This window comes from Sminthopsis crassicaudata, chromosome 2 (genome assembly GCF_048593235.1).
Source record: "Sminthopsis crassicaudata isolate SCR6 chromosome 2, ASM4859323v1, whole genome shotgun sequence".
In the NCBI taxonomy this organism is placed as follows: domain Eukaryota; kingdom Metazoa; phylum Chordata; class Mammalia; order Dasyuromorphia; family Dasyuridae; genus Sminthopsis; species Sminthopsis crassicaudata.
Window position 1 is genome coordinate 448,490,401 of NC_133618.1, and position 12,568 is coordinate 448,502,968.

A 12,568-nucleotide genomic window follows, 5' to 3' on the forward strand; every position below is an offset into this window, starting at 1 on the left:
GGGTTTTGCCTCTGAATAGAGAAAGGAAGACATAGAGTTAGAAATGACGAAATTTGCCATCTTTGGATATTTCTGCAAAGTGAGATTGTAGGCTTATAATAAGTAAATCAATTTGTAATCCCAATAAATTCCCTCTTACATAGTAAGTTCCATTGCTTACAATTAAAGTAAGATAATAAATATGCATCTATATTTAGTAATTGTATACAGGTGTAGTATAATACATGCCAGCCATTAAGACTAATTTAGTAGGGTTCAGATTTCTAGTGAACTGCACTATTTTCAAGCTCTTCTTAAAATTGGCTGTCTTAAAAAAATCTCATCTGATTTGAATGAATTTGGTATCACATGAATGTTAATAAGTTAATAAGTTGTTCCATTTTCCCATTGGTAGGAGAGGATAAACAAGGCACAGAATCCATTAGGCATTTTATATAGAAGACATGTATGAATTATATAAGATCCATAAAATCTTTCCATAATTATTAATCTGAAGATTTAAAGCTCAAATCCAATTTTCCAACTCTTATTTCAAAAGACCTCTAAATGTTCACTTCTCATTTCAGTTGTTTTTAGGCTTTAAATTTATGACTTCAATTTTACACTTAGACTGAAAAGAGCTTTTGAGCCAGCAAAGCCTTGTTTTTGTTATTTACTTGTTTGTTTTTCAGTAGTGTCTGACTCTATGAGCCCTTTTGGGGTTTTCTTGGCATAGTTATTTCAGTGATTTGTCGAATTTCCAACTGCATCTCATTGTATAGATGAAGAAACTGAGAAAAACAGTATTGAAGTGACTTACCCATGGTCATACAGCTAGGCAGTGTGTGAGGTTAAATTTGAATTTAGGGCTTCCTTATCTCAATCCAGTGCCCTATTTATTCTGCCTTTCACATCATTAATTATTTCTGTTTTTTGTTTTTTGACTCCCTCATTTTTTAGGATATCTTGTTTTTTGTTTGTGCTCCCAAAACGATTATTATTTTTACTATGTTATATGCATCATAATTTAGGTTTCATTCCAAAATATTAATTGTACAGTTGTATAATACTTGCCAAAATTATAATATTTAAAAATCTAATTAAACAGAATTAAGACAATATTAATTACAATATGATATAACAATAATATATAATATAAAACAACTTACTGAAAATTATTCATTAATATTAATCCAGTTGAATACCATTTCCCGTTATGTGATTAAAAACCCTGGGCATGTGCTTCTTGATTTGACATTCTTTGTTGATTTCATCCAAACCCAGACAATCTAAATCAATAATGCAATAAATAGTAATTACTCCCAATTAATTTATGAAACCTAGTATAAAGCTAACTTAAACTGTTCAATTTTAAGTTTGTTTCATGATTTTTTAAACTTTTCTTCCCAGATTTACTTCAGGATAGCAGCATTGGTAATATTAAGCCTAAAAATCACTAGTAGTTTCCTTAACTTCTTGGAAAAGAATTTAGAGACATTCTCTTGACTTAATCAGTTTCTAATAGGGAGCAGCTTTTCTGTAAATCTGACTGTTTTTTTCCTCTTTTACTTTGATCTCATTCAGTTTTCTGAATTTTTAATAGATTAGAGATGGTTTTATTGCAAATTACTATATTTTTATTTGCATGCCTCTAACATTATACTTTAATATCTTACCATGTCTTAGAATAAGGTTTTTTTTTAAAATACCTTTTTATTTACAAGATATATGCATGGGTAATTTTTCAGCATTGACAATTGTAAAACCTTTTGTTCCAACTTTTCCCCTTCTTCCACCCACCCACTCCCCTAGATGGCAGGTTAGCCAATACATGTTAAATATGTTAAAAGTATAAGTTAAATACAATATATATATATGTGTATATATATATATGTGTATATATATATATATATATATATATATATATATATATATCCATACAGTTATTTTGCTGTACAAAAAGAATTGGACTTTGAAATCGTGTACAATTAACCTGTGAAGGAAATAAAAAATGCAGGTGGACAAAAATAGAGGCATTTTACCATAAGTTTTTTAACCTTAAACTTTTCTATTTACAAATCATATTTATACTTTATAGTGAATCATGGTTTCAAAAATATATTTCTCTTAACTTCTTTCTAGAAATGACATTTCCTAAATAATTGAATTCTATTAAATCATTTATTCAGACTAATTCCCATGAATTAAAATTTTTCCACAACAAAATAAAGCATTAATTTTTTTGAAATATTCTGTTGGAGAGTAAAAATTGAAGATGATAGTTACTGGGAGGAAAGAGATAACAGTATTGATTAATAATTCACATTGAACACATTTTTCTTTGAGATGACAAAACATAAAAACACCCTTTCCATTCTGGGGCTTAGTACCTCACTGGACATTTTGATCTTATGTGAAATAAATAAAATCATTTATAATGCCAGCATTTGGGGAAACTCCTTTATCCCATAATCTCCATGTGGGAAAATAAAATAGTAAGGCTGGTTGTAGGTAGTTAAATTTCTTAATTTCCAAATTAAGAGCAGCTTGGTGGCACGCTGATCCTACAATCAAATCTTGAGTTTAATAAATCTGCCCTCAAATACTTGACACTTACTAGACTGTAAGTCACTTAACCCCAATTGTCTCTCACTCTCTCTCTCTCACACATACATGCACACCAAATCTCCTCCCCCCCATTCTAAATTAACAATACTAATTCTAGAAAAGCTTCATCATAAGTTCTTTACAAATTCAGGTTTTTTCCTCTTATGCTCTGTAAGTTCATATTTGAAATATTAGACACTATTTCTGTAGAGTCATCAATTTAGCCTCCATATATCTTAAGAACAAAAGAGTCCTTTCTAAACTAATTCTGTTCTCATAATTGATATGATCATTTCCCATGTCCCTTGATTTGACCAGATCATGGAAAAATAGTATCTTCTGCTCAAATTGAGAAATTCTCATTTTCTTTTTTAAATGACTCTTAATTTTTATCCCTTTTCACGTATAAGAATTAATCTTGTAGATTAAAAGAGGTTAACTCTGCCCTATCAGCAAATTCTTGCTCTCAATCATAAACCAATGTTATTCCTTTCTGGAATCCTTTACAACTTTGCTCAGTCAGGCTCTTAATAAAAACCTAACCATTTGGGCTTTTCTTCTGGTTATAGTTTAAACTCTCATATTTTTTCCCCCTTTGAATCATCCCAGGTGTAAAACTTGCACCTTTCTGGAACTAGCAAGACCTTGGCTTCTACAGTATGTGCAGACAATAGGCCAGAGTGCTTATGGAGGAGGCAAGACAAGATTTAAAGTACTTCCCTTTTTGTTTCTACTGGATTCCATTTACCTCCCATTTAGTCTATATGTATAATAGAAATGAACACTGTAGCCAGTGTTGACAGGCACAGTAGCATATAAAATAGATATGGGTGGATTTCTTGCAGGAAGAGTCAGGGCTTACATGACACTCTTCAGCTCCCTGTGTGTCCTTTCCTATAACTATATCATAAATTGGAAGAATCAGCAATAATAAAACAGACAGACACAAATAGATAAAATTCTGGCAACCAAGACATTGGAGGGAAAAAAACCCCCAATAAATTTGTCCCCATAAAATCATCAGATAGTTTAACTTTTTCTTGGGAAGCTTGTGTTTTCTTGACAAAACTTAAAGAACCAGAATCGCAGGAATGGAGGACAACCTTACTTTGTCCCAACAGAATCTGGCAAAAATCTGGCAGTCACAGAAATGCCCTCTAGCCAGAAATACAACAGATCACGTACAGATGGCAGAAAGTCAACCAACCAGGGTTTTCTCTGAGACAGAAATGGCTAGCCTTCAATCCAGGGCAGCTACCAAAGCTCCAAAGCCATTCAGAAGAAATTAAACAAATATAATACATCCTGGGGATTCCTTCTTAGAAATATGTATTGGGTAAGCCATGAAGTCTGAGCCTTCTGTGTCTACCCTCTGTCCCTCTTAAGTTTCTCTCAATTAGAGTAAGCCCAAAGAAGAAACATAGAGAGTCAGTTCCTGTCACTGTCACCCCACAAAGCCAGCATACTGGATTCAGAGTTGCTACAACAAATAAGTTCAATGCCAGAACTGTCAGAGAAATATTCTATTAGTCCTCTGCCAAAACATATCATTTTCATGTGTCTTCATGGGGAAGACTCTCATCTAAAGAGTAACATTCTCTCATTCTTTGTACTAGTATCCCTAGTCTAGTTTCTTGCACAGTAACCAGACATTTAATAGACATTTGTTGATCCATCAAGAATTAGGCTTAGAGTGGGGGCAGTTAGATGGTGCAGTGGTTAGAGCACTAGTCCTGAAGTCAGAAGGATCTGAGTTCAAATTTGGCCTCAGACACTTAATATTTCCTGGCTGTATGACCCTGGGGAAGTCACTTAACCCCAATTGCCTCAGCCAAAAAAAAAAAAAAAAAAAAAAAAAAAAAGACTTAGAGTCCTGATTCTGCAGGACTAATCTAAAGAAAGTATTTAAATAAGTTGAGTGTGACAATTATATGCAGGGTAGCTTTTGGAAAGGAATAGAAACTGGAGCTACGGAAACCATTTAGACTAAACGGTCCAGAAACAAAGTAATAATTCCCATTTACAGATAGTTTTAGCCTTTGCAAAGTACTTTGGTCACTTGAACAAGATAGATATGGTAACAATGATAATAGAAATGAAGGGAAGCAAAAGACATTGAAAAAAGGCTTGTTGACAAGACTTAAAAGATTGATTTGGAGGGAGGGAGAAAGTTTTAAAGATATAGCCAAAATTTTAATCCTGAGTGATTTAAAGAATGATAGTACTGTTGACAGAAATAAGGAAGTCAGGAATTTTTTTTTTTTTTGAAGGACATGAATTTGGCTTTGACAGGTTATTAGATTTGATGGTTAAATATCTAAATAGAATTATTCAACAGGCAGTTGGAGAAGTGAGACATGCTGAGGAGAGCAGTAAGGATTCAAACTGGAGATGTAAGAATATGTTATTTACACAGATATGATCATTGTTGAGTTTGGTTCTGGACAGCAAGAATTACATGATGTGGTAAACATGCTAATATTTTGCAAATGGATTAGAACTTTTTATTCAGGAACTTAATATTCACATTTTTATTCATTGTCGTTACAGAATTGATAATTAGCTTAGAAAACAGCCTAAATATACTTTGGGACTATTGAGTATAGTATAGTATCGTATAGTCCAGAATTATACTTTTTTTTTTTTTTTTTTAACAAAATGTCTAGAAACTATACTATTAAATATATATGTGTAATAATAGGAATTTTATCAAGGCCTCAAAGCTACTGAGTTTACTTTTTTGCCGTTGTTTGGACTGGATTCATCAAATTGAGAGTTAGTTATATCCTATTTGCCCCCATTTCATTTCTTTTTTTTTCAACTGGTAAGAGAGATCTCCAAGCAGATTATTGTTTGCATTTTGAAAACAAGTACATGCACCTGCTTCAAAATGCTAGATACACACAAGAATTATAGGTGAATATTTTCTATGACATTTTTAATAAATGTTGGTAAGTGAATATGTGAATTAAAATAGAAAGATATTATAGAAAGAAAGAGCCTTGTAGAATTCATTCGAAATACAATGTAAAAAGACTTTTCTCTGCTTGTCTGTAACTTGACTGGAATTTTTCAAAGTTTAAGGCTTTTGTAAAATTTGATATGCACCTTTCTCACAGATTTCTGCTTTTATTATAACTTAAGAAGCAACAGCTTAAACTATAGACAATAGTATCTTACATTGTGGGAAATGGACACTGGCACATAGATGTTAAAAATTGCATTGCATTGCTCTCAAACTTAACAGATGAAGTAATTCTCATACTTCAGTTTTAATTATCTAAATAATTAGATGCTATGCTATGGCTTTTCCACAAGATGGAGACAAAGTACATATTTTTACATCAAACCTTGTACAAACAAGAATTGGCATATTGTGGTATTTTGTTTCTCTTTCTCCCTGAACTTAATTTACAATATTCTAAAAGGTTTTCTTGTTTCCTTCCTTTCCACAATTGATTTTTTTCCCTAGAAACTTACTTTATTCAGAATTCTTATGGGATTCCAGAGGGGTTTTTTTTTTTTTTTCTTCTTCAGTTTATTGTTATAATTGTATGGCCATTTAAAATTTTTGTTTTGGAATAACTAAAATATATATCTTTACAAACCAAAATATTTAGTGATTGTATTTGTGAAAGTACTGTCTTAGTATTTGTAACTTTAACTCAGTGTGGGTCATGAGGTAAAAAAGTTTTATTTCTTTCAATGAAAAAATAGTGATAGGATAGAATCATTTGTAACTTAGCTTTAAGGCATTGTAGAGATAATCAGTTGTTAAAGATACCTGAGGAATTTTCCCCATCCCTCTTAAAATCACTACTTAATCTTGATTTCTTTTTTTTCTTTAGCAAGCCTGTACCTTCATCAAATCCAACCTAAATCCCAATAGTCTTGACTCCCTTTTCTATGCTGCACAGTCCAGCCAGGTTCTTTCAGGTTGCGAGGTAAGTCAAAGCTCTTCAATCTAATATTACAATCATTGAACTAGAAAAACCTCTTTTGACATCTTTTACATTATTGAGGCTTAGAGGAGAAATTATTTGGGGTTTAAAAAAATGTGTTCTTTTTTTTTTCTGGAAGTTTTTTTTATAACATTAATGAGGATTCACATTTTTTTTTAATATGAAGCTTTATTTTTTTCTTAATTCTGACTTATTACAGCTTTGTCTGTCTTAGAAAACAAATGAACATTCCTTCTTGTAGTAATTTTTCTTCTTGCTGTTTAGCAAAACCATGGTTTTCTCTCATATCCCACTTCTTAAACCAAAAGAAAACTATAATGAATATGAAAAATCCTTCCTCACCAGATTTCTAGAATGTTTATATTCCTGAATTTAGGACAGCCATTGTGTAGAAAAAAATGACTATCAGATCTAGGCATCAGAAACATTAAAACATCAATGTGGGTGTGCTCACATGTTTTATGTCTATGTAGCATCAGTTTGCTTGTGGCTTGAGAGAAGAGATACTAGATTGCCTACTTGCCAGTGCCTGATCCGAAGTCCTTTGTGTTTCCACTATTTCATAGATTTCTATTTCCAACGAGACCAAAGATCTGCTCCATGCAGCTGTGAGTGAAGATTCATCAGTCTCTCAGATCTACCATGCAGTTGGAGCCCTCAATGGCTTTGGACTTCCTTTGGCATCTCAAGAAGCACTCAGTGCTCTAATTGCCCGTCTTAGTAAGGAGGAAACTGTGCTGGCGTAAGTCATTGTTAAGGTGTATTTCTTCAGCTCCTAATCTGCTATATTGTCCAAAGTTTTCCTTCTAGGAGGAAGAGAAATATGAAACCAAGACATGGATAGACAATGAGGATAGTCAAAAACACAGGAGGATAAATTAGTCTTATGGGTAAAGAATAAAACTAAGAATGAATATGTAATTGACAATTATATCAATTTACCAAATACTTTCTTCACAATAATCCTATGAGCTAGATATAGTTCAGCTTAATAATTATTATCCACATTTTGCAGAAAAGCTTCAGAGAGTTTAATTGATTTATCCAAAATCACACAGCCACTGGGTTTTAAACCTAAGTTTCCACTTTTAGGATTAAAATTCTCTCTGTGACATACATTACTTCTCAATGATTAGCCACAGGGGTTAGTTCTTTGTCTAGTGTGGCTATAGGGATATGCCAAAAAGAAATAAGCCAAAAGTTTAGGAATTCTTTAAGTGACAGAAAAGTTGATGGTAGAAAATAGAGAGAGGGAGGTGAGAAAGAAAGAGAAAGGGGTTCCATATGCCAAAAGGTTATTGCCTTGAAAAAACTATTTTCAGTAGTAGAGGAATGCATGTATGACAGAGATGAATCACATAGTTCATGTTCTGGTTTATTTAGTATATAAGATAATCTACCTTTTAAATAATTGTTTTAAATGGGCCACTTATCCTCCTTACAAAGTGGTTTGGGGAAAAAAAGGATTTGAAAGTTGTCATTGTTAAGTGTTATAAACAGATTGTTTTGTGTTACTTAAGACTCAAAAGGAAAGGAAACTGATGACTAAGGAGTATTTGATAAGACTAGTTGACAAAACTATTAATCTGTAGCTAAGCAGATTTATTTTTATTCTTAAAGTTCCTTTGAGAACTTGATTTATCATCACTGTGATTTATCCCAAAGAAGAGAAAAATTGTGTTTTAATTGAAAAATCATTTTTCTTACTTTTCTATCCTTTTTTGAGCTCTGCATCTATTATTGGCAAAAACTAGACTCTTATGTTTCATTCCCCAACTACCCATAATAGTGATCCTTAAAGATTATACTTCATATTGATTCTCATGTTTTTTTGTTTGTTTATTAACTATCACTTCCTTGTTTAATAATTAAAATATTTCAGTGGAGGCAAGTTTTCCAAGGAAGATTTTAGAATTGTTGTAAAGTTAATGGAGATCATCGAACACAGAAAACTCTTTTTTACCTTACATTTTCTAATATATTGATTTTATATATAGTGATTTGAGTCCTAGGCTAGTTAGAGTAATGAACTCAACCACCAGATAGCCCCATTTTTCCTTTTTCATCCAGAAGAGCACCATTTACATTTTTCAAGGTTTATACCTTCAGAGAATAGAGAAATGGACATTTAGATGTGTAAAGGAGACTTAGAAAACAACTATCTAATCTAAACTTCTAATTTTTTAGAAGAGGAAACTGAGGCTTAGAAAGAAATGGCCTATTTGTCCAAAAGAATGGTAGGACCAAGATTAGAATCAGATCTCCTGATTCGTATTTCGTTGTTTTCTCTAATGCATTCTGTTGTGTGGTAGAAGCAGTATTTGTTGACTTCATGTTTTGGGCATAGTATCATGATAGGATTTGTGTGGCATTCAAAAATGTAAGACAGTCTGTGGAAAACTAACAATATATTACAGTCTATTAAAAATTAATGTAAGAGAAGTTAAGATGTAATTAAGAGTTAGACTAAACTACAGATGAAAAATGTGAATTTAGGGGAAGGAAGAATTACTGAAATTTGGGGGGCATTTACCCTTATCTAAATATTGGGGAAATTTTCCATCTTTCTCATAGATTTTCTAACTCTGGTGAAATATGTGAACATCCTTACTAAGAATAGATTTATAGCTTGCTTTCTGTCTGTTCAGTATTTTGTTGTTAAACAAGTTAAAATATCATATTTGCTTCTTATAGGCAATTCTGATAAAATTTGTTAGAGGAAAAATTTATCTACAAGTTAGAGATTATCCATAGAGTTAGCTCATGCTCAGTTCTTCCATTTATTTGGATAATTGAAGATTAACTAGAGGAATTTAATATGAGTAGACCCATGATCTTATTGGTGTGACTGCTTTCTACTAATGCAAATAAAAATTTTCCATGATTTTAATCATATGCAGCTTTAGTCATTCAAGCATTTGTTGCACCTACAATGTGCTAGGCATTGCAGTTATGAATACAAAAGTGATGAGTCCCTGCCTTCAAGGGACTTAAGAGTCTGCTAGTAAATGCATTCTTTTCATAGATAAGTGAATACAAGATATATATAAAATAAATACAAAGTGATTTGGAAGGAACACTGCTAACAACTAGGGAAATTAGGAAATGGCTTTCACTTAGGGGGCTCTAGACTGATGGGGTGCTAATTCCAAAAAGAAGAGATAAGGAGGGAGAGCATTCCAGGCCTGAGAGTCAGCTTGAGCAAAAAGCCAGGGAGGGGTTGGTTAAGGTTTGATCAGCCTAGAAAGAGAATATGGAAGCAAGTTGTAATGTACTTTAAATGACAGATAAAAGAGTTTCTATTTTATACTAGAGGTATTTGAGATCCCCTGATGTTTGTTGGGCAGGGGAGTAACATGGTCAGAACTGTATTTACTATATGAGTTTTCCAACAAAGGATCCACCTAATGATTTGGAAGATTTGAATAAAGTAGTGGAAATGAAGTGGATGATATATTACCTCCACCTGCCTGTGGTTAGTATCTCCTTGGGTGTCACAAAGTACTGTGAGCTAGGGATCCTACAAATGTATTTGTTTGACTGTTGAGGAGGCTACAACACCAAGAGGCCAGGCTACCATCACACAAGCCCATCAAGAGTAGTTTTTGGTCTTGCTTCCTTCTGGTGCCAGTTCTGCTACTCTTACGGCTTGTTCTGCTTGGTCAGAGTGGAACAGATGGGTTATAGTGTAGTCACATCTAGTAAAAAAGGAAAATCACTGACCCTGCTTAGAAAAGGAAAGAGTGTAGAGGGTAAAAAGGCATAAAAAAAAAAACACAACTTGTTAGTTTGAATTTTGGAGGAATGGTTTTGCTAATATCTACTTGGAAGAAGCTAAGATATAATAGACATTGAAACTAGGATAGGGAAGCAGTATAATCTACTGGAAATAGCACTGAACTGGAGGTCAAGAGACTTGAGTTCTAGTCCTAGTTCTATCAACTATGTGATTTTCCCATATCTAAGCCTCACTTTACTAATTTATAAAATTAGGAAATTATACCATTTGGTTTGTAGGGGCTCTTTTAGCATCCTATGATTATGAGTTCAGTAATCACTAGCTTCTGTTTTTTAATTAGATTTGAAACTACTATTTTGTCTTTTGCTTAAATCAGATCATTTTGAATAAGAGTATGCATGTATTTTTGAATACTTACTCCAGATGTGCCTCTTTTTTTCCCCCCCCCCACTCTTACAGGACTATTCAGGCTTTACAGACGGCATCATATTTATCTCAGCAAGCTGATCTGAGTGGTATCGTAGAGGAGATTGAGGTAGGAACAGAACCTTCCAATTGGGATCCTCAACTAATACTTTTGAAAATTCTTATAGCCAGCCAGGGTAGAAGATGATTTTGTTTAGATATTTGCTTTACTATTTTATGCTTCTTCAGAAAGAGAAAAGGGGATTAATTGAACTGGCTTATACTGGTTATGTTTATATTTAAGGCTTAACTCCAGACAATTATTAAAAAAAAAATCCTCACATTGGAAGGGATCTCAGACTGGGTCATTTAGTCTAATCCTTATCTAAAGCATAAATACCTTCTAGCATCCTTGATAATATCACTTTCTGATTGAAGAGCCAGAGTTAAGGAACTCCTTGCATTGCAAGGCAGCCTGTTCTGTTGTCAAACAGCTCTCATTGTTTGGAAGTTGCTCCTGATATTGAAGTGAAATCTATTTTGCCCTGATTTCTATTTTATTTGGCCTAGTTCTTCTCTTCTGGAACCAGTTGTTTGGTGCAGGAGGTCAGAAACTGAATCGAGACTCAACAGACATATTCAAAATTCAGTTTTGTCATTTGTGATCTACATATATACCAGGCATATCTTTTTTTTCCCATTGGATTGCAGTGGTTTCCTTCTGTATAATGAGGATGTTGATCTAACTGTTTTCTAAGAACCTTTCAAAATTTAAATCCTGTGATCCTAAGTCTACTTCTTTTACCACAGGATGGGTTTTTTAATATATGAAATGTGTCTTTTGGGGGGCTTTTTAAAAAAATCTCTCCCGTGGTTTTTCCCTTTTGCTCTGATTTTTCATTATTCACAAAACAATGTGTAATAAAAAATAAATTTACTAGGAAAAAAGAAAAATAAATACATATATATATATATATGAAGTGTATAAATATATATATATATATGTATATATATGTGTGTGTGTATATATATATACACACACACATATATACACACACACATATATGCACACACACACACACACACATATATATATATGTATATATATATATATATGTAAAGTGTGTTTGTGTATACATTTCATTCCAGAAATTCTCCTTACTTGCTATCTTGTAGACAGGCAAAGGACTATCATTATTCTTTTTAAAATATGTCGTCCCCCCCAAAAACATAAGCCACCCTGTGAATTCAGACCTATTCTGAATACAATGGGATTCATTACCTTATTTACCATAGACTGTTGTTAATGCAACCAAAGTTCTTTCCTTTGTATTTTATGTAAGATGACATGGTACTCAAATAGGCTTTTATATTTGTCTCCATTCACCATCTTCTGAGATTTGGTCCATCATTTCAGTCTTAAATTTGGAGCTCTTTGGATCCTTGCTGTAGTATGATACCTCCAAATAGAACTATCTTCAGATGTTTTTCATCCTGTATCTAGGTTGTAACTCTAGGTTTTTTTTCCAGCTTTGAAGACCACATATGTATTTCACTTTTATTATCTTTTAACCCAACAAGGCAGTTTCTTCTGTCTCCCTTGCAAACTCACACTGATATCAGATTGCTGTACATTGGATTAGAAAAGTTATTTTCCATATTAATAACAGTACATGCTTATGTAACTCTTTATATATATTTTTATGTATATATAAAAATATATATCTATATAATATATAATTTTATATGTATAATTGGGATATTATCATCCCCATTTTATAAATGAGGAAACTGAGTCTCAGGAAGTGACTTCTTCAGGTGCATATAGCTCACACATGGCAAAGCCAGATTTTGGGTCTTCTTGGCTCCCGTGTTC

The 12,568-nt window shown here is 32.8% G+C and overlaps 1 protein-coding gene across 3 annotated transcripts in view; it reads left to right on the plus strand.

The window, feature by feature from the left end:
- Positions 1 to 12,568, plus strand: part of RPN2 (ribophorin II) — a 50,873-nt gene that overhangs the window by 7,371 nt on the left and 30,934 nt on the right. For all 3 annotated transcript variants that reach the window (XM_074292673.1, XM_074292674.1, XM_074292672.1), the window contains exons 3-5: positions 6,435 to 6,530; positions 7,115 to 7,290; positions 10,747 to 10,822. In XM_074292673.1, the coding sequence (XP_074148774.1) occupies positions 6,435 to 6,530; positions 7,115 to 7,290; positions 10,747 to 10,822 (348 nt within the window). The remainder of the gene's footprint in view (positions 1 to 6,434; positions 6,531 to 7,114; positions 7,291 to 10,746; positions 10,823 to 12,568) is intronic.